The sequence below is a fragment of the Rhinolophus hipposideros genome (genome assembly GCF_964194185.1).
Source record: "Rhinolophus hipposideros genome assembly, chromosome: 9".
NCBI classification, from domain to species: Eukaryota; Metazoa; Chordata; class Mammalia; order Chiroptera; family Rhinolophidae; genus Rhinolophus; species Rhinolophus hipposideros.
In genome coordinates, this window is record NC_138055.1 from 18,926,766 (window position 1) to 18,949,254 (window position 22,489).

Sequence of the window (22,489 nt, forward strand, 5' to 3'; positions counted from 1 at the left end):
TCGGCTGTTATGCGATTTTGCTGTTATGCGATTTTACCACACTCGCAAAATCGCACACAGCCGAGCATACACCCAGTATGATAGCGCAAAATCGCGAATCGCGATACCATACTGGGTGTATGGTCTGCTGTGTGCGATTTTGCGAGTGTGGTAAATTCGGGTTACCGTATATTTCTTTACATATGCATTGAAGATTCGCGATTTTGCGCTATCATGGTGCCTGTTAGAATGTTGAAGAGCTCGCACTTGCGCACGAGTGAGGTCCCAGGGAGATGCTGATGCAAGGGTGGACCAGACTGCTATAGTGACAGGGCGGGCAAACAGGGAGCAGGGACCAATCAAATCAGGCTTTGTATACAGCCAACAGCCAACCACAATACTGCACCATTGTACAGTACAGCATAGAAAATGTCGACCAGTCAAACCCCTATCATCCCTATCATGGCACCAGCCAAAAGAAAGAAGTATGATGCAAATTTTAAACTGAAAGTTATTTGGTGTGTGGAAGGTGTGCGGAAGAGGGGGTAGTCTTATACGGCGAGTATATAACAAACTCTGTATTTTGAGTGGAAATGTTAGGGGGTCATCTTATACGCCCAGTCGTCTTATACTCCGGCAAATACGTTAGATAAGAAAATCAGGGAGTGTAAACCTGTATATGGTGAGTGTCTATGTGGAAACCTGTATATGGTGACTGTCTATGTGGAAACCTGTATATGGTGAGTGTGCGGAAGTAGGCCATTTATAGTAACACAGCAAAGCAAGAACAGGAATGACTCCCCCCAAAATGATGGAAGAAACAACCTCTCCAGCTGGATTCCTTGTCTATCAGATCTTAAATTTTTCATTGACCATCTCTAAGGAGTAGGTTTTCCTCCTGGGTTTGATGTTCAGATGCCATCTTCTGATACTTACTTGAAATGTAAAGTAGGAAGAAACCTTCTTCCCTAGTGCTCATTTAAAATTTGTTTTTGATTATTTTCTTGCCACTCCTCTTTTTAAGTTTTCAAATCCTCCCACTGCTCTCAACTTACCTTCAGCTAGAGCAAAGCTTACTTACTTTCTGGAACAGTAAGCCTCCTTGTCTTTTTGTTCTAGTCAGAACAGCTCTCTAAGCAGCTCCTCCCCATTCCAACACAGTTGGTGTTCTTTTGGGCAAAATCTGTAGAAATTCTGCTTTGAGATCACTAATTTCCTGTTTTTCTTTGACAGTATAGCAGCACATGGCAGGCTGTGTGGTATAGTTGAGAAAGCATGAATGGGTTTTGGATTGTGACAAATACAGATCTCAAAAGATCCTGATTCTGCCTAAGCGTGTAACTTAACCTTTCTGTATTTTAGTTTCCTCATCCAGGAACTAAAGATGATAATACTAATCTTGTAGGATCTTTTATGAGAAGTAAATGAGATAATGTATGTAAAGTTAGACACTCAGCAAATGGTAGTACTAGTACTAGTGTTTATTGTGGAAGGCAGTAGTAAGAGTACCAACTTTCAGTCTAGGGTACCTCGGTTCAAATCCTGGCCCCAACACTCAATGGCTGTGTAATTGAAGACCAGTTATCCAACTATGCAGTGCTTCAGTTTCCTCATCTGTAAAATGAGAATAACGATAATAGTATTTATCTCATTGTGAGGGTTAAATGAGTAAACATATATGAAATGCAACTGTGCCTGGTACATCGTGTTAGTTATGATGATAACTCTGATGATGGTAGCACCCCTTTTTCTCTGGAACCCTCATTCAGGATCATTTCATTTTTGTTACTAAAGTTTTTTTATTTACATTTTTCCTGACTGTCCCTCTACCTTCTGATATAGTCACACCCCACACACCTAAACCATTTGCCCAAATGGTCTGGAGTGATCATCTGCTTTGCAACTGGGTTCAGTTTTCTTTATTGTATTTTAACTGCTAGATTTCTAGGAAAATCTCCCTCATTTTCAATGGGAACACTTATAAGCTGCATATGTCGTACTGTAATACTCCTTGTGACTTGTCTAGGAGTGGATCTAGGTGTGTTTTTCAATCCATAATTATGTTTTAAAAAGATACTGTTTAAACTTAGGGTTGCAAGGACGGCTTCATTCTTTAACTTACATGGAAAATAAAATGAAACTACTCTGGGAAACCTTTCTATAGATCTTTCATTGTCAAGAATTCCCTAACACCTGTCTTTTAGAAAGCCAATCTGTTAAAAGTGTGTCACAACTGTTACTAATCTCTCTCACTAACAAATGTCATGGTGGTTTGATACACGGTGTAGATAACACTGACCATCTGGGCCCAGCAGGGTCCCTAACTAACATGGCCATTTATCACTCTTGGGAATTGGAATAAGTAATGTAGGGAAAAGTCAGATAATTACTGTTGAAGTGATAAAAATCAAGTGTAATGTTTTCGGTGCACTAGATGATACACACTTTTATCACATAAAATCTAGTAAGCCTTCTTGTCTTCTTATAGATAAACTTGTATTTCCAAAGCATCTCAGGTTTTAAATGATTGTGTTTAAATTTTGATGGCTAATTGACAACTTGCGTGTTACGTTCGTCTTCACAGAACAATGAAAATGAAACTGCCCTGCACTGTGCAGCCCAGTATGGACACTCAGAAGTAGTGGCTGTTCTCCTAGAAGAGCTCACCGATCCTACCATCAGGAACAGCAAGCTGGAAACGCCTTTGGACCTAGCAGCACTGTACGGGCGGCTGAGAGTGGTCAAAATGATCATCAGTGCTCACCCCAACTTAATGAGCTGCAACACCCGGAAGCACACGCCCCTGCACCTGGCCGCTCGCAATGGCCACAAGGCCGTCGTGCAGGTGCTGCTGGAAGCAGGAATGGATGTGAGCTGTCAGGTGAGTCTGCTTTTCGCTGTGCTTTAAAAGCAATGCTGCTTTTGCTTGCTTCGAGATGCAGATTTCAAAAGTTGTATGTAGAAATCTTACCACTTTTTTTAATTAGTCAAATTGTCCACAAGTATATTTGTAACTATTCAATCAGGGCACTCTACCACACACTATTGGGAAATATGAATAGACATAAGGGATAATCTCTGACTCATTCTAATTTGAGGGTTATACACATGGAAAATTCTTACCAGATACAAATTGTGTGATATCATTAGTAATTGTTTCTTTTCTCCCAGTATCTAGCACACAGCCTGACATATTAGGAATCCAGTCAAAGCTGAATGAATGAATGAATGAATGAAACAAAATTCACTTGTACATTTTGAGTATGGACTTCGTGTTTAATATGTTGACACATTTAGAATCTAATTCTCACAATTCTCCTGTGGGATTGAGAGCTATTAATTTCTAGGTATGAGATGAGGAATCAGATTCAAAGATTTAAGAAACTTGCAAAAGGACACATGCTCATTAACCGAGAATGTGAATTTAGACTCACTGATTAAAATCCAGGCCTCTCTCCACAATAATGTGCTATATATGCATGACTAATGAAAGAAAGATCACTATGCCTGAGGACAATCAGAAAGAATTGGAGAGGTGTGATCTGAGTTGAGCTTTGAAGAATGCGTAACATTCGTGATAGGTTTTGTACCTGCTTTTATTATCTGTCTCAACTCAGCCACAATTTTTTTTTTAACCATTTTCTCCTTTTATGACTGTTTCTTGGCTCCCAAATTGGTGGCGGCATTCTTATCTTCCAGAGACCCCTTTATTTTCTGTCAGATTGTGTGACCTTCTCCCCTGTGTATTAGTATGCTACATAACAAACTACCCCAAGCTTAATGACTTAACACAGTAACTGTTTATTTAGCTCTTAATTCTGGGGTTGGTGATTTAATCTGAGCGTAGCTGGGTAGTTCTTCTGTCTTGGTTGGGTTCTGTCATTTATCTGGGGTCAACTGTAAGTCAGGTGGCTCTGTGTCAGGAATTGACTGGATGTTATCTGGGATAATGGGTGAGACTGGAATATGTTTCTTTATTCTCACTACCTTTCTCTCAGGGAGTGCTGAGATTTCAGAGAATATGTATTGGTACATAAATGACAGAATTTTTTAACCTGTAAGTATTCCTAATGCAACTGACCTTCTCTCTCTCTCTCTCTCTCTCCCTCCCTCCCTCCCTCCCTCCCTCCCTCCCTCCCTCCCTCTCTCTCTTTTTTTTCCAGACAGAAAAGGGGAGTGCACTTCATGAAGCAGCTTTGTTTGGAAAGGTGGATGTTGTGAGAGTTCTGTTAGAAACAGGTAACTATCATGATTCCCCATGGAGCTTATTCTGCCAAATATTATTTCTATTTCAGGAGTACAGGAAAATGACACAATTTTTTTTATATAATCATCTTTACTTCTTATGTTCACTCTAAATTGCAGATATGTATTCATGTCATATAGAATTGAGCCTCAATGATTAGACAAAAATTGATATAAATGTGCACCTTTTTTCACTCAATAGATGTTTTAGTAAAAAACTCTTAGAAATTACAATTTTATACATTTAAATCACATTAAAATATACTAGAGAAACTTCCAAGGAGAAAAGAAAATCTCTGCCTCTACAAGAGGAAGGAACTGATCTCTTTGAAGTTATGGCAATTGTTTTGTTTATTAAAGAACATATTTCTCTAGGTTTTATATTGTGAACAATGGTAGACAGAAATTAGAGTTCTCTATCCTTAAGGCAAATTCTCCTTCTAGTTACTTCCTCAACAAAGTAGCCCTTGTTTGTAAGCTGCAGTGATGGTAAAAGAAGCCTTTTAGAGGGAAGGCTTTGAAGGAACAACAAAGTAGGCTTATTTGTCTTCATATGTATATTCTGATCGAAATGAAGTAAAATTGGAATTGAGGTCGGATATTTTTTTAGGATCAAAAGGCATGTGTACAAATTCATACTTGTAAACAATTTATGTGAGTCTGTTGTGTAATGGACTATAGTGTGTTTTCCTCTGTAAAAAAAATAAAATAAAACGTAACACATTGGCAGACTATTGCATTTAGATTGTGTTTACACAAAGTTAAAATTTCACGTATGTTTGACATGTGACACAGTGATATAATAAATGTTTTGAGGCAATCAGTTAAATATGTGGTCATACATCCCAACACAAATAAAAATAATACATAATCTTTTTATGGTGAACTAACGTTTGAGACCAGATTGTGAAAACTGGCTTTGTTTATGGTTAGATGTTTGGAAAGTTTATAAACTTTTTTGGGATGGTGAAAGTTATTTGCCACATTAAAATAAGCTCTTTAGTACAAGATATATTTTCAGAATTAAAATCCTTCGAAAGGTGTTTTAGTGACATACTTCAAGAAATTTGCTCACCAGGTAGATGATGAGTGTTGCTGTCATTGAGTATAATCTTGCATAAAAAGATATGAAATACTTGACTTTGTATTTGGACAATAGTTCAAAATCATGCTCTTTCAACTTTTGTGAATATTCAAGACTATTTTTATATTACTCCCACGGTACATTATCAGTTAAAATATTTTTGTGATATTGTACAGAATATGCAAATCACATGACCATTATACTTTAGGAATTCACATTATAAATCAATAATATTTTTCATCCTGATAATGTACCATGTAGTTTACAACCCAAAATAGCTATAATCCCAAAAAGCAATTTTAATGATTGTGTCAGTGTCCTAAGAGTTAATTCATTGTCAAGAATGTTCCTGATCTTTGGTAGCAGTAGACTCCCACTTTTTGTCTTACTAAGATCGTGTGTGTGTGTGTGTGTGTGTGTGTGTGTGTGTAGCTTAATTTATTTTAATTAACTTCAGTGCTTGTTCTGTATATGTTTGAAGGTAGAGCAGTTATTTATTAATAGTATCTTTTGATGACACTCCAGTGGTGTACATCAAGTGGGGTTTTCTTTTTCTTTCAGGAATTGATGCCAACATAAAGGATAGCTTAGGCAGAACTGTCTTAGACATTCTGAAAGAACATCCATCTCAGAAATCTCTCCAGATTGCAACACTCTTACAAGGTAAACAATATTGAATGATGGATGAGTTTGCCTTAAAGTTAAGAATAAATTAAAACTGTCTTAGTTTTCTCCTTGGTTTTGAGTTAATGTTTACTTTTGAATGAACTTTTACTTGCATTTTTTTATGGCAGATTTTTAAACTGAATAGCAATAGTTTTTAATGTTTTATTCCTGTTTTTCAACTAGTCGGTATTATAAGAAAACCTATTTTTTCACTCACTTGATTAAAAAAGTCTTTTTTTTATAAACCCATGTAGTAATACATAGTTATGAACTTGAGGGTAATAAAGCTATAAAATGGTAATGATTAACTGTTGTCGTACACCTGAATAATGCTTAAGAGTTTTCAGGGATTTTCTGTTCTTTTGTCTGATTTCTGTAACTCTGTGAGGTAGATAAATCCAGATATCATTATTCTCTGTTTCGTACGCGAGGGAAACTGAAGCTCCTAGAAGCTAAGTGACTGGATCAAACTCGTATATCCTATTCTAAGTGGTAGAGTTGGTACCTAAATGCTGGGTTAACAACAACAAAATTATGTTTAGCTGGAAGAATACAGATTATTTCCTCCCTAGCCAGTACTACAAGATAATTCCCCCTTTGTTTTTTATAAAGGTCATTTAAGTACCTTTGTGGTCACTTGCAGTCATTATGTCTACTGAAGTTTTGACAAGCTAGGTACTACTTTTGATTGCAGGATTACATACATCCCCATTGAATTTTAAACTTTTATGAACAACTTAGATTTCAATGCTTTCCCTTTCTGCTTGGTGATTAGGCCTGCATGTAACATGTTCCCTTAAAAACCCAGATGTTTGTTCTCCCCTTTCCCGTTAATTCCTACACTGTTCAGTGGTGATTACCCCTATAATTGTTACAGATTAGCTGCAAGTGTAATTGAGGAGGGAGGTGGGAGGGGTTTCATTGGATACCAGTTGGGAGGCTGAAGAACAGCTTTGTCCTGCAGAGAGATTAATGATTTAAAACCCAGTGGGCAGAAGCCAAGTAGATAGAGAGGAGTCAACAAATGCTAAAGAGGGGTCAAAAGAATAGATGGTCTACAGGAGGTCATTATGCTCTCTTCTCTCTAAATTACCAATAATTCCCTGATTTATCTCTCAGGGAAGTCCAGGCCCCTACAATTTTCCTGTCAGTAAAGAAGTTAATTTCAAGCCAAATGCGTATAGAGATAAATCAGAGAAGAATATAGCGCAGCTTTTCATATTGACTCAAATTAAAATCAAGTTGAATGAAAGCTAAAAAATAAAACTAGTATACAATATTTTTATGTATTTTCCCTCTAGGCATTTTGTATTTCATAATGGATTTTGCCTCTAACTGAACTTTAAAAAAACCAAGGCTTGTGCATAATGCCTTTTGGGAAAAGCAAAAGAAATGTCATCCACTAAAAAGGGGGCATGACATAATTACAGACTTTTTTTTTTTTTTAACATACTGTATTAGTTCAACTTAGAAATGTTATTATAGGAGAGTGATTGTCTGTGTTCTTTCAAGTGATTGAGATTCATTAGGTATGCCAGTTTATTTGTGATAGGGTATATGGGACATCTTTGAATTTTTAAAATTACTGGCAAATTAGAGAATGTGAACACGTTAGCTATATCTTTAGATTCCTGGATTTCAAGTTCTCTGGTACCTTTCAAATCTTATTAAAAAGTTTGTTATTGCAATAAAGCCAATTTATAGTGGATAAAATTACTATTTGTGTCCTGGAGGAAGCATTCAGTGTATGTAATTGCTGCATAGGTCAAAACTTTTAGGAATAGAATCCCATGGGTTGCTTCCTTACTAGAATTTGCCTAGTAGAATTGCCCTTAGGTAGACACTATTGAATGGTATAAAGACACCAAGTGTTTGGCAAAAGAGTACAAACATTCTTAACACGATTTTAAGAAAAAAGATTCCTTCTGAATAAAGAAGTGCAAGTAAAAGATGTCTGGGGGCGATGGGGGTGGGGACGAGGGCGAGGGAGGATCTTTTGATTTATCCCTTTCGATGAACACTACAGACTAGCCACTGTGAGCTAAATGCTTTTGTCAGATAGACATGTTTTGTTTAGATCACATATTTTTGGCCCACCCTGTGTTTCCATAAAAAAAAAACAAAACACACACACACAAAAGAAAACATTAACCTTCGACATTTGAAAATCTAAGATTTCAGCTAAAACTCCAGTGTTTTGGTTTCTCAAAAAATGCAGGCTTTCCTCTACTTCATTGCCTAACTTTAGATGAGGCACCTGTTCTCTGGCTCCTCATGGTGCTCATGCTTTTTGTTCTTTCTGTGGCATAGACTGAATATTAGTTGACATTTACCCCTGCATTCAGATGCTGTTTTCCTTATGCTTAATATTGAGATGTTTTCTTGTCCCATGTGTTTCTGGCTCTGCCAGGAATCAGCTGTATGAACATGACCAAGTTGAAACCCTTTTCCTTTAGTTGTCATCTTTAAAACTGAGATTAGTAATAGTGACTGTGTCATAGTTTTGTGAGGATTAAATGAGTTAATTTATATTAAATACTTAGAACATTGCTGGGTGCCTCGTAAGCAATATTTAAGTTTTAGCTGCTATTACTATTATTATGGCTTCATCAAAGTTGGAAAAATGAGAGAGAGACTGAGTGTGGGACATTGCTTCAAGAATAATGGAAAAGAACATTATTTCTTTGTAGAAATAAAAGTTTAATATGCAGTTATGTTTGTCTTGCAAGATTACAACACTATTGTAACATAAACTTATCCCACTTCATTCATTTATGTTACCTGACTGATTGTCGTATCATCTGAATTTGACATACCTATTTAGGCATCAAGTCTATTCAAAGCGTCTTTCAGAGTTTTGAATCATCAGGTAGAATATATTTACAGAAACCAATGATGTTATTGTATGTTCAACAGATGAATTTATTTTTGAGGAAAGAAGCTTAATAGCTCATCAAGAAGTTCTTTGTCTGGTTTGTCTGGTTTTTTGAAGTTCTTCTAAAAACTTAAGATATAGTTAGGATTTGAAGAAATAAATGAAAAACTGATCACCAGAAGTAAAACACCAAGTTTAAATATTTCATAATAAATAACTTCAAACATGTAATTTAAAAAACTTACATACACAGAATATGTAGACGGCGTGGGAAGACCAACCGTCCTTGAAGAACACGTGCAGGAAGATACAACACAAGAAACACACATTTCATCTCCTGTTGAGTCTCCTTCCCAAAAGACCAAAAGTGAGTAGCTAACTATAAAGCCTTTGAAATGACACTAGACTTTCATGTACAGATTTGTCCTATATATACAAAATTGCTAAGACTTGTGAAAATTTCAAGTCTAGTAGGTTATATCTTATACTCTATATTTTATTCATTTACACAACATTTATTGAGCTCTTGTTATTTGTCAGGCACTACTCTGGTTCTGAGATGCAGTAGTGATCAGAGTAGACGGCAGCCGCGGCTGTCATGAAGTTTACATGGAGTGGATATTTCAGAGAAGATTATTTTTTCCTAAAATGCATTTTGAATGAAGAATAAAAATATCTGGATAGTAATGGCTGGATTTTTTCCCCCCAGAATAAATTATAGTCATATGGTACCTTTCTTAGAATGATTAGAAAAAGGAATATTTGTATGCCACCTACAGATTATTTATGTCTTGACAGGTGATGCATATTTTTTATCTGTTCCTTCCGTGTTTGCCCTTGATATCACATAATTCTAATTTAGGAATTACTTACATAATTATTTGTTTAAGTGCATTCTACTATTTCTTTTTATAGAACCTAGGACGTAGGCTCCCAGCACCTTTTTAAATTTGCTAATGAATTGTTGAATAAATTCTGTATGCTGATAAAAGATTGTGGAAGATTAAATGCTATAATAAATGAAGCTTTAGAAACTGTAATTCCAGATGCTTTTATGTACTGCGTATATGTAAACCTTCACTACTCACTTCCATTTTGAAAAAGAATAATAATAGAAATTATAATTTCTCTTTGTCTTTTAGTATTCTTGTACTAATTATAGTTTAGTACCCTGTGTTCAGCATTTTCTGACTACTTAATCTTGTTTGCCATATTTTGAGTTCTATTACCATACTAGTCATATTTTTATTATCCAGTGTTAAGCTTTATCAATGGCCTTTCTTGAAACTTTGAAAAAAATTACTGTCTTCTTACAGGTGAAACCGTGACTGGAGAATTATCAAAACTCTTGGATGAAATAAAACTCTGTCAAGAGAAGGATTATTCTTTTGAAGATTTGTGCCACACAATATCAGACCACTACTTAGATAATTTGAGCAAGATTTCAGAGGAAGAACTTGGGAAAAATGGAAGCCAGAGTGTAGTAAGTAAGGGGGGAAGGAAGACAATGTGTCTGTCTTTGCCAGTTTAGTGTGTACCTAAGAGCGTGGGATTTGTGCTTTATCCTGTCTTCAGACTCTGCCTGTCAAATGTCAGTTCCCTCTTGCTCTTTCCCCTGATGTTCATTGGTGTTTTATTCTCACTGCATGTGTAGGGGAAGGGATGCTTTGATAAATCATTTATAGTTTGTGATGATATCGCCACTGTTAGATTCTCGTAACACATGAATCATAGTTTCTTTGATTATGTTTTTCTTTTTTTTTTTTTCAGTTTTACTAGACATAATGATATTGGTTTATAAAGAAAGTAGAAAACCTTTCTTTTGTCTTTCTTCCCCATTTTGTCTGTGAACTGAGTCTAACCCCATCTTGAAGAAGAAAGACAGATGATCTATGTGTGTATAGTCACCCCGTTTGTCATAGTAGGAAAGAGATGTGGAAAGTTTGACCTTCATATTTTTATAATCTTATACAAATCCCAAGGGATTTGCATGCAACCTACAAGCTCAGAATCTAAATCATGAGATTCTTGCTTATTTGGATTTTTATATTAGCATAATAGCAAGGAAAACTGTAGAGAATCAATCTGTTTAAAATTAAGATTTGTATATCTATTTTGTGTCCTATAAATAGAGGAAGGATTTATAGGATGCACTGGTATTAAAGGAAAGACATTATTATGATAGTCACTTTTAGAACATAATTTGTTTTAGAAAAATTATATTTTCTTTAAAAGTCAATAATAGAGTGGATTGTGTTATGTCATATTATTTATGAAAAATAACAAAAAAGTAGCTAAGTCCAGTAACTGTAACAGATTTACTTCATTTAGTTACTGAATGTGAGCTGACACTGTTTCCCAGGGTAGTACTCTTCAGTCTAGTTCCATGGCTAGTCTTACTACTTAGTCCTGTTTCTGTTTTTGTTACTTTGTTTGCTGCACTGTCTTTTGTAAAACATCACATTATTGGCTCCAATAAAAGGTCTTTATGAATAATTATGATTAATGATATGTATATATACTGAAGTAAATACTTGTTGGTTTTACCAAGTGAAGTTTTTATATTAATGAAATATTTACTGTAGCAACTTTAATGTAAGGAAAAAAATTTCCCGTTTAAAAATCAAAAACAGGTATATGCTGTCTCCAAATTACAAACCAGTTACATGTCAACATTTCCTTGAAAGTTGGTTAGAAATTAAGACATGTTTATCCTTCATAAACAATACATGGTGTTTAGGTTTTTAGGTCTACGTCTCAACCCACAGATTTTCTGAAAGCCCTAATTCTCTAGACCAATTTTTGTTGTTGTGTGTATCATAGTAAACAAATTTTGAGCAAACATTCCAAATGCACTTATTTATAAATTATGTGTATCTATTATTATTCTAAGAGTATACGATGTAGATTATAAGGCATATGCTACAAAAGAAATTCAAGTGAGGAGAATAAAGAATAAGTGTAAACAGAAGCTCTAATTTTTTTCCTTTTACTCAGTGGATAGCCTATGTATCCTGGGGTCTGTATACGCTTATTAATAAGACTGATTATTCAAGCTTATAGCTTTCAAGTAGTAATGGCAAGGGCTTTTAGCATTGTGGGAGTGATGTAATTTTGGGAAATGATGGCCAGATGTTTCTATTTTTTTTTGGTAAGACAAAGACCGTATTCTAATAGTAGCAAGAGAGAAATTAATGCTCATAAATTGAACTTAAGTTCTTAAAATTCAAGTTCATATGTTTCGCACAAGCAACCACTCTTTGTTCCTATGATAAACCTTTATACTATGTTCGTTGAAAATATTGTCATATTAAATATTAAAGATTAAATGAGGCAGAAAAACGGAGAGTGCTTATGAGTAAGAGCAAGTAGTTCTATTTATCTGAAATAATAGAGTTTATAAAGGGGGCAAGTGGGAGATAAGACCAGAAGGACAGGTTGAGGTCAGGCCATGAATGGTTTTTGAATGTCAGGTTGAGAATTTGGGTATTTATTTTTTAGGAAATGAGAAAAATCTGAAGGATTTTGGGCAGATAAAAGACATCATTGGAAGTGGCCTTTCAGAAGATTAATTTGATAGAAACTTGTTATTGAATGTTTACAAAGTAATGAAATTATTTTGACCCTTCTCTACAGCCTGTGTTTTATTTGGTTTCATTTCCTGTTTGTTGAATATTTGTTTCCTTCCATTCATGAACCATGTTTTTCCAGGGTTTTGTTCTGACCTATACTCTCAAATTATGAAACAATTTAATCAAATACTTACAGATCACCTAATATAGATGGTTGTTACTGTCTTGTGAGCTATAGGATTTATAATAACGATAGTGAGACACAGTTCCTGACTTCAAAGAGTTCAGAATGCCTACTCCAAGGAGTCTTTCATCACAGTGTGCAGACAATGCTAACATATAAAACAACAAAAACATATTGTAAGAACTACATTTCTTAGGTGCTTGCTATTTGCTATTGATTATATGATATAAGCCACTTACTCATCATAGTAATCCTAAGAAAGGAGTTACAGACTTGGGAAATGACTCAGCTGACGAATGGCAGACCTCGGATTCAAGCTCAGATCTAATGTCTTTAATTCCTACCTACATTTCTCATAATAAACTATTCTGTGGCCAAAGGAATATTTTTTAAAAAGTGAGAGGTTAATGAAGATTTATTGGTATTCATTGAAGACTTCATGGAGGTAGGGAGAGACTAAACTGGGTTCTGGAGAAAGAGAAGATATACCTTGTACTGATATTGGAATGAATGAGTGAGTGAATGAATGAATGGGAAAGGATTTCAGACTGCAGAAACAATATTTGCAAAACACAGAGGTGAAACATAGCATCTAATTTGAGGAGTGTTTTACCATGAGAGTTGATTTGGGAAAGCAGTGGAAACAAATTTGCATAAGTAGTGATAATATCTAACATTTACGGAGAACTTTATTATTATTTTTAAAGATTTTTATTAAAATACAGCTAAAACCAGTATTACATTAGTTTCAGGTATGCACCATAGTTATTCAACGTTTATATACCTAGAGAAGTGATCACCATGATATGTCTAGCAACCACCTGATATCGTACCACGTTATGACAATATTATTGACTATATTCCCTATGCTGTACATTACATCCTGATGACTTGTTTTATATGTGAAACTTTGAGCCTCTTACTCTCTTTTATCTTTTTTTCCCTTTTTAAATTTTTTCAATTACAGTTGACATTCAATATTATTTTATATTAATTTCAGGTGTACAGCATAGTGATTAGACATTTATATAATTTAAGAAGTGATCACCCTAATCAGTCTAGTACCCACCTGGCACTATACATAGTTATTACCATATGGTTGATTATATTCCCTATGCTTTACTTTATATCCCCATAACTATCTTGCAACTTCCAGTTTGTATTTCTTAATCCCTTTATATTTTCACCCTGTCCCCAACCCCCCTCCCGTCTATCACCCCAATAGATCTAGTACCGGTCAGACACCATACATAGTTATTACAATATTATTGACTGTATTCCTTATGCTATACCCTACATCCCCATGACTACTGTGTAACAACCAATTTATACTTCTTATTTTCTCCCCCTTTTCACCCACTCCTAACTCCCCTCCCATCTGGCAACCATCAAAATGTTCTCTGGATTTATGAGTTTGTTTCTGTTTCATTTGTTTATTGTGTTCTTTAGATTCCACTTATAAGTGAAATCATATGACATTTGTCTTTCGCTGTCTGGCTTACTACACTCAGTACAATACCCTCTAGGTCCATCCATGTTGTTGCAGATGGCAAGATTTCATTCTTTTTAATGGCTAAATAATATTCCGTTGTATATTGCACCACCTCTTCTTTACCCATTCATCCATTCAGGGACACTCAGGTTGCCTTCATGTCTTGACTATTGTAAATAATGCCTCAATGAACATATGGATGAACACATCCCCTTGAAGTAGCATTTTGGGTTTTTTGGATAAATACCTAGAAGTAGGGTTACTAAGTCCTTCTTTGTGTCTTGTCATAGCCTTTGTTTTAAAGTCTGTTTTGTCTGGTGTAAGTATTGTTACCCCAACTTTTTTCGTTTGTTTCCATTTTCATGAAATAACTTTTTCCATTTTTTTACTTTCAGTCTGTGTGTTTCTTTTGATCTGAAGTGAGTCTCTTATAGGCAGCATATGTAATGGTTTTGTTTTCTTATCCATTCAGCTCTCCTGTCTTTTGATTGGAGCATTTAATCTATTTACATTAAAAGTAATTGTTGATAGATATGTAGTTATTGCCATTTTATTTTTCATATTTTTATCTTTTTTTTTTTTTTTTCATCTTAAAGAGGTCCCTCTAAGATCCCTTATTATACTGGTTTGGTGGTGATGAACTCCTTTAGCTTTTTCTTGTCCAGGAAGTTTTTTATCTGTCTTTCTATCCTAAATGATAGCGTGGCTGGGTAGAGTAATCTTGGTTGTAGATCCTTGCTTTTTTATCACTTTGAATATTTTCTGCCAATGCCTTCTGGCCTGCCAAGTTTCTGTTGAGAAATCAGCTGACAATTTTATGGGAGCTCTCCTGTAGGTAAGTAACTACTTTTCTTTTGCTGCTTTTAAGATTCTTTGTCTTTAACCTTTGGTGTTTGGTCCTATTTGGGTTCATCTTGTTTGGAACTCTCTGCTTCCTGGGCTTGAATATCTATTTCCTTCACCAGGTTAGGGAAGTTTTCTGTCATTATTTCTTCAAACACATTTTCAATTCCTTGCTCTCTCTCTTCTCCTTCTGGTACCCCTATGATGTAAATGTTGGTATGCTTGATATTGTCCCAGAGGCCCCTTAAACTATCCTCATTTTTCTGTATTGTTTTTTCTTTTTGCTGTATGTCCTTAGTTGTAGGGCTTTGGTTCAGCAAGACTTCAGACAATTCTCAATGATGGTTGTTTTGTAGTTAGTTGTAATTTTGTTGTGGTTGTGAGAGGAGGTAAGCATAGCGTTTACCTACTCTGCCTTCTTGATGGAAACCCCCTGCAGCATTTTATTTATATTAACTGATTTAATCCTCACAATAATGCTATGAGGTAGTATTATTCCTTCCATTTTACAGCTGAGAACAACAGTGACACAGAGAACTTTTATGATTTTCCTAAGTTTATAGGTTTAGTCCCTGACCCAGGCTTTGAACATAAGCAGTCTGGGGCCAGAACCGTACCCCTTACCACTCAACTATTTTGCTAAAGGCAGATAATTAGAGTTAGGAAGCAAGTCAGAAGTTTAATATTTATGCTGAGGAAAATAAACCCTTGAGGAAGGGGGAGTTCTATAATGAAGGTGACAGTTGGGGAAGATGAAAATGGTAATTGAATGTCAGATGTTCTAGGGAGAGATTCAAACAGTGATTCTCAGCAATGATTATACATTGCACTTATCTGGAGAGGCTTCAAAAAATACTGAGACCCTCAGGTACCTTTTCATACCAACTAAGTCAGAATTGTTTTGGTTGGTTCTGAGCATTGTTCTTTAAAAAGCTTATTTGGCCTCTGATTGTGGTCTTGGTGTCTGCTGGAGTTCTGTTCTCAGATTCTCTCTGTTTATTTTTGTCTCTCCACTGCCTGAGTTTGTTCTCCTCACTCTCTTTTTCTTTTTTATTCTCATTCAGTCTTATAGCAGTTACAAATTGCCCACCATGTGCCCTGATCAGTACTAGGCTCTGGGCAGTAGGCAGGTGAAAACAAGGATGCCTACTGACAGGGCACTTACTGGGTCTCTTTTCCCTTTCTCTGCATCTCCATCGTCCTCTGTTCTCTCTCCACCCCACCTTTCCTCTTCCCTCTTTGCATTTGTTGTTTCCTCTCCTGTCCTTTTCGTAAAAGAACTTTTCTTATGGAGGGTCCCAGGGTAGGATTAAGAAGCCTACTTTTGTCTGACTTCTGGAAAGTTGCAATTACAATGTCAATCTTATCTTGAAGCATGACAGTAGTTTAAACTTTTATCAGCTATTAACACTTCAACCAAAATTAGTTGATTAGTTCAAAGCAGACAGCCATGTCCAACAGGAGTCATACACACACACACACACACACACGCACACACGCACACACACACACACAAGCTTATTATAACGTGCACACTAATGGTCTTAAAGGACCAAAAATCTGCCAGGACCTTACTGAAGTAATTCAGGCCTGAGATGCTGAGTCTGAGCTGAGGTCTTGATAGCACCACAGAATTATAGAACTTTAGAGTTAGACTAAATTTCACAGATCTTCTAGTATCCAGCCTAATTCTCCCACTACGCAGTGTAAGAGCTTCTGAAAATCTCTTGAATTAGGGATATTTTAAGTTTCTCATTAAACTAAATTTCAATTGTTCTCCTGCCAGAGTCCTAACTTGAAGTTGTTTCTAATATGTTGGAATGTTAAATGTGGACAAAAATTTTGGTTACTATACACATTACTGACTGAAGGATGGGCATTTAGTTTCAGTTAAAATTTAATTTTAGATGATATGCAACATCTAACTTGTTCATTGTAATATGACAAATAAATCCAAAGTAATTTAGAAAAAAAATTAAAATGAAGGAAAATATGTTGTGTAGAATTCATATTATTAAATCCATGTATTTACCTATTAATGATGTGGCTTGAATTTTGGGGTATTTTAACTATTCTTTGTTCAATTTAGCTTTTATTGCCTTTTTTCTTCCAATAGAGGGCACTGTAATTCAGTAATTTAAAATACAAAATCAGCCATCTTATGTAAGAACTCTCATTTCTGAATTGGAGGTTTTTTGTTTTATTAAAATATAAAATTAGCCTTAGGGTGATACTTTGAATAATTTTACTAATATAAGTTAATTAAAAACTAAAATTTTTATTATGATCGATTGTATTCGATTGAAAGTTTTATATTTAATGTGAAAGCCAGCTCAAGTTAAAAATTACATTTTCTCTTGCATAAATTTTTATTCAAAAGTGAGTCTGTTTTAAATGCTTTTGTAATATGCATATGGAGCCATTTTCTAAGTTGAATTAGAACATTATATAATCTAGAATGTAAATTTTGAAGAAATATAAATATCTTCACATTCTTTCCAACCCATGAAATTCAGGTTTTTGAAAGAATATATAAAATAATCTGAAAAAAATTTATATTCTTTTCACTTATTTTTCCAAATCATATATTTAGTTCTTTCCTCCATATGTATAGACAATGTATACAACATCATGTCACAGAGAAATTTGATGATAACATAAAGATCATTAGAGCAGATTTCAGAATTGAAGTTTCAGGAAAGCATATTTTTAAGGTTTAAAATAGAAAAAGCGTTATTGCCTCATCAGCCTATGTCTCTAAGAAATAAATAGGAAGCTCCAGGGATGAAATGCATTATATATTTTTTTCTCCTGAGGGAAAACCTAGACACAAGCAGCATCTAACTAAGACTTATCGTATTAAAGTGGTTATGCAATTACAGGTTTTGTTCAACTTTACTCAGTGTACCTCTTTCTTGTCATTTTACTTTCTTTTCCAATGCAAAATCTTAAATTACATGTAAACCTTCTAAAGTGTGAGATATTTTACTTTAACATTTCAAGATTCAACTTCTCAGTTTTCATACCAAGCTTCTATAAACTGCTTGAGAACACTCTTGGGGGTGGGGGTTGGGGGGAGTCTCTATAGGAAAATATGCTTAATTTCATGCCAGAATTCATCAAGTCTTAAAGGTCAATCAAGTTAAATTAAGATGCCTAAAATCCAAATGGTGGTTTTGAAACAAAGTTTACTTTTAAACACATTCAGCATAATTTCTAGAGCTTAAAAATCAAGATTGCACCAGTTTCAGAATTGTGAGAAACTTTAGTGGCTAACCATCTCATCCAATTCCCATCAGATTCAGAGTACTTTGGGAAATTAATTTTCTGAAACATGCAAGGGTCTTACAGGATTATAATTGATTCTTTAGTATATATGAGTTATTTTATAGTGGAACTGAATCTTAAGCAGTGGTAACTATTGTCTTATTGGGAATATAGTGTTCAGAGGATGTTTCTAACTTCAATAATTTATGAGTATGTCTTACATAGTTGAACAAACTTTTGGAAATGGTGACTCAGGGCCACTGTGTACTAAGCCCAGGTTTGGATTGAGCTAACAGATTTTCCAGGATTTAGGAAATGTGTAGATTCTGTTCACCTATATTCATATTTTGAAACTAATACCCTTAACGGTATGTATGTACTATATGTACATACAAGGAAAATCCAGAATCAGAATGGTAAAATTCTTGTTCCTTCTATCACCCAAGGGAGAACATTTTGTACCTGTAACAAATCTAGGAGGATTCTGGCGATGAATAGCTACCAGGATAAAACAATCATTCTTCTGAACTTCCAACACTATTGCTTTTACCTTTCATGACACATCTCTTTGTTCTGCTTTGTCTTGTAGGTGTATACATTTTTATATTCTTACAGACTCCTTGATGGTAGAATCTATATTTGGTTGATCTCTGTAATCACGTCCTGCCTAGCACAGTGTCTTGCATGTAGTGGTCTCTTTTGAAAGTTCACTGAATGAATAAATGCATAAAAAAGGCAAACATTACATGTAAGAGTGCATATAAACCATTGTTGTAAATAAACCACTTTCACTGAAACACATGTTCAATTATTTGGAGATAAATTACAGAGTCCAAGGACAGGGTTTTGCCATCAAGCTTAGAGTCTCAACCATCTTTCTTAGGGAAACAATTTAATCTAGCAGTTAAGAGCACGAGATTGGGAGTGACACAGGCTTGGGTTTACATCCCTGTGCTGCCTCTTATTAGCAGGGTGACCTTTGCAAGTTGCTTGATCTTTCCAAGCCTCAGTTTCCTCATCAGTTTAAAAAAAAAGTTTAATATGGCTTTCTGTCATTCACATAAAAAGAGCTATTCTTTTTTTGTTACTGAAGATATGCCATCTTGATTTTATGTTTTATAGACTTTGTCCAATTTTGTCCAGACTTTCAAATGATCACTCAATGTCTACATAAAAAGGATTTCTCTAGTGAAATGCTAAATATTCTGTTCTTGGATTGGTCTAAGTCAATATTTTACTTTGTAAAAGACAGTCATCTATCATAATCAAGTTTGCAGATATTAGGGAGGAATAGTAAATGGCATCCCTCCCTAATTACATGAGAAATTACCTCAATTATCTGAGATTCTTGGCTCAAAGTACAAACACAGAATTCAGTGGGAGTTGTAACAAAATTTTATATTTAGATTTCTAAAAATTCAGTGGTATAAATGTAAGATGGGAGAGATTTAATTGCGGCAGTAGTTTATGCAGAAAGTTCCAGGATGTTTAAATGACCACATTTGCAATGTGAACCAACAGTGAGATGTGCCTGCTAAGCATCAATAAACAGTTGCCAAGCTACGGTCTATGAAAACAATTATAATAGTAGAAGCTAGATTTACATTATACTAAGTTTTAACTATGTGCTAGACACTGTGGTAAGCATTTTAAAATCATTATCTTCTTTATTTCTCCCAACAATGGCAGGAGGTAGGTTTTATTACCCTCAATGTGGAAATCAAGAATAAAATTACTTGCCAAGGGTTGCAGAGATGCCAAAAGGTAAAGCTGAGATCTGAACTTAGGTGTCATGTCTTACAAGGCAAGAAGGGTTATTATTGGTCATACAGCCACAGCACAATTACTGGACTAATAAAACATGATCATATTTTTAATATATTGATCCTGTGAATCAAAAGTAGAAATAAACATTATGGGCTATTTGAACTCAGCGACATCTTCTAAGCATGGATATTTTGAACAGAACCAAATCTCAGTGACATTTCGGTGTGAACCAAATGTCTCCATAGACATTTTAGATAGGACCAAGTGTCCTTCAATGGTTCACAATGTTTTATCCATGTATAATTTCCCCCTCTATTGTCTCTACTTACTGAAAATGATTCATCACAAAACCGTTTTTGATCCTCCTATTTAGATCCAACTATTTGGATTGAATACATTACATTTCATTGATACATCTGTGATATAAATGTCATAGTCTGCTCTGTATTGTTTATGCATCAATCTTTTTTGGTTTTGCTTGTAAGCCTCTTAATGACAGGAGATATATTGATCTCTGTGTATGCGTATCTTCAGCATAGTTCCTCACTCACATGCTTAATAAACATTTGTTGAATTGATTTGATTAGGCCACTGACATCAAAAAGTCTGTTTGATAACTGAATTTAGGGGCAAGACCTATGGGAAGAGCTGTAAGGTGGAGTCATTCTAGTTTCAGAACTTCCTCTGTTGGATGATGTTTCAAATAATGCATGCCTCACCATTTGTTCTGAAGATGAAATGAAACAACCTGGTTAAACTGTATTATAAACTACCTCACAACATAAAAACAATATCTTAGGTCCATCTTTCTCTCTTGTATACCGTGTTTCCCCCAATACCGTGGTTCTTATATTAATTTTTGCTCCAAAAAAAGCATTACGGCATATTTTCAGAAGATCTTGTATTTTTTCATGTACAACAATCTACATTTATTCAAATACAGTCATGTCATCTTCTTCTGGAACATCGTCATAACGTACTAAATGCATCCATCTGGATGACGATCTTAACTGGGGCTTATTTTCAGGGTAGGTCTTATTTTGGGGGAAACATGCTAGTAGCATATTTCTGTCACTGATAACATTACAAGTATTATGTTTGATTCCTGACAACGTATATAGTGGAAATCTACTGTGGGATATAGGAACATATGTCTCATATTAATTTTCAAATACTTCAATATTTTGTCATGAACTTTTTTTTTTAATTTAATTTTATTTTATTTTATTTTTACATCCCTCACACCGTGAACCCCCCTCCCCCCATCCACCACCACCCCGACCTCACACCGAGCCATCACATTATACACATATTTAATTCATCCCTGTTACTCTTCCTGTGTAGGTTGAGATGGACTATTTCGGGAGCATTTTGTTTTTCAGTTAATCATAAAGATAATGGACTTAAGCCAGCACCCTGTTTTTTTCCCCCCTGATTGATAATGATTCTTGCTGTTCATGGTGTGTCCAGCTGAAGTACAGTATTATGTGTGCCTGTTCTTAAAATATGTTTGCCATTAAAAAAGCTCTCAATATTATGAGCATTCTGTTAGGGTATCCAAAGGCAGTAAACTCCCTTCATCAGATTTTTCAAACTTTTAAATATTTGATTTTATGAAGTTTATGAAGTTTTTTCTTCTTCTTCTTTTTTTTTTTTCTCCAGCTTTACAGAACTATGATTGGTAATTTAAAATTTTGTATATTTAAGTTGTACAACATGATTTGTTTAAAGGTGTACAACATGATGATTTAATATGCATATGCATTGTGAAATGATTACTAAAATCAAGTTAACATATCGCCTCACATAGTTACCTTTTTATTGTGTGTGTGGTGAAAAAATTTAAGATTTACCCTCATAGCAAATTTCAAATAGACAATACAATGTTTGTTATTAACTATAGTCACCAGACTGTACATTAGATCCCCTTAACCTTTTGTTAATCGCATCACAAAACAGTTTGCAAAACAGATAATTATGTTTTTTAAATTTTTTTATTAAAATATAGCTAACATACTGGTATGATATTATATTACGAAGTTTTAATTTTATTTACTCTGCAGATACAACATCAGCCAATTTTTGTTTTGATACTTTCATTCTCTCTGATCTCTCTTATCTCTGACTTGAATTTAATCTTCCTAGCAGAAGAACTCAGCTATTATGATTTCTCTGAGAATCTATACTTTACACTCAGGAGCTGATTTTAATGTTTATTTATTTTAAGTTTAATAATAATTTAACTTTCTTCTAACCCCACTTTATGGATAAGGATGAAGTTAAGTTTTGACAACTCTCAGCTGCATATTTACCATGTTCATTTACCATAATGAATCTAATTTATAATTCTATTTCAATCTACACATTTGAGAATTCTTGGTTCTATTTTGGAGTAAAGGTCTTGGCCAGCCTGCCATTGTAAAAGAATCCCATTTTGCTTCCAAATGCCAAAGTCTAGCACCTGAGCTTAAAGGAGCATGTCAGTGGCAGTAATCACTTACCTCTGTGTTCAGGG

General features: G+C 34.8%; 1 protein-coding gene across 12 annotated transcripts in view; it reads left to right on the top strand.

Moving 5' to 3' along the window:
- Window positions 1-22,489, top strand: part of ANKS1B (ankyrin repeat and sterile alpha motif domain containing 1B) — a 915,638-nt gene that overhangs the window by 130,221 nt on the left and 762,928 nt on the right. For all 12 annotated transcript variants that reach the window (XM_081058249.1, XM_081058238.1, XM_081058246.1 and 9 more), the window contains 5 exons: window positions 2,564-2,860; window positions 4,143-4,218; window positions 5,870-5,971; window positions 9,103-9,216; window positions 10,166-10,332. In XM_081058249.1, coding sequence (XP_080914375.1) covers window positions 2,564-2,860; window positions 4,143-4,218; window positions 5,870-5,971; window positions 9,103-9,216; window positions 10,166-10,332 — 756 coding nt within the window. The remainder of the gene's footprint in view (window positions 1-2,563; window positions 2,861-4,142; window positions 4,219-5,869; window positions 5,972-9,102; window positions 9,217-10,165; window positions 10,333-22,489) is intronic.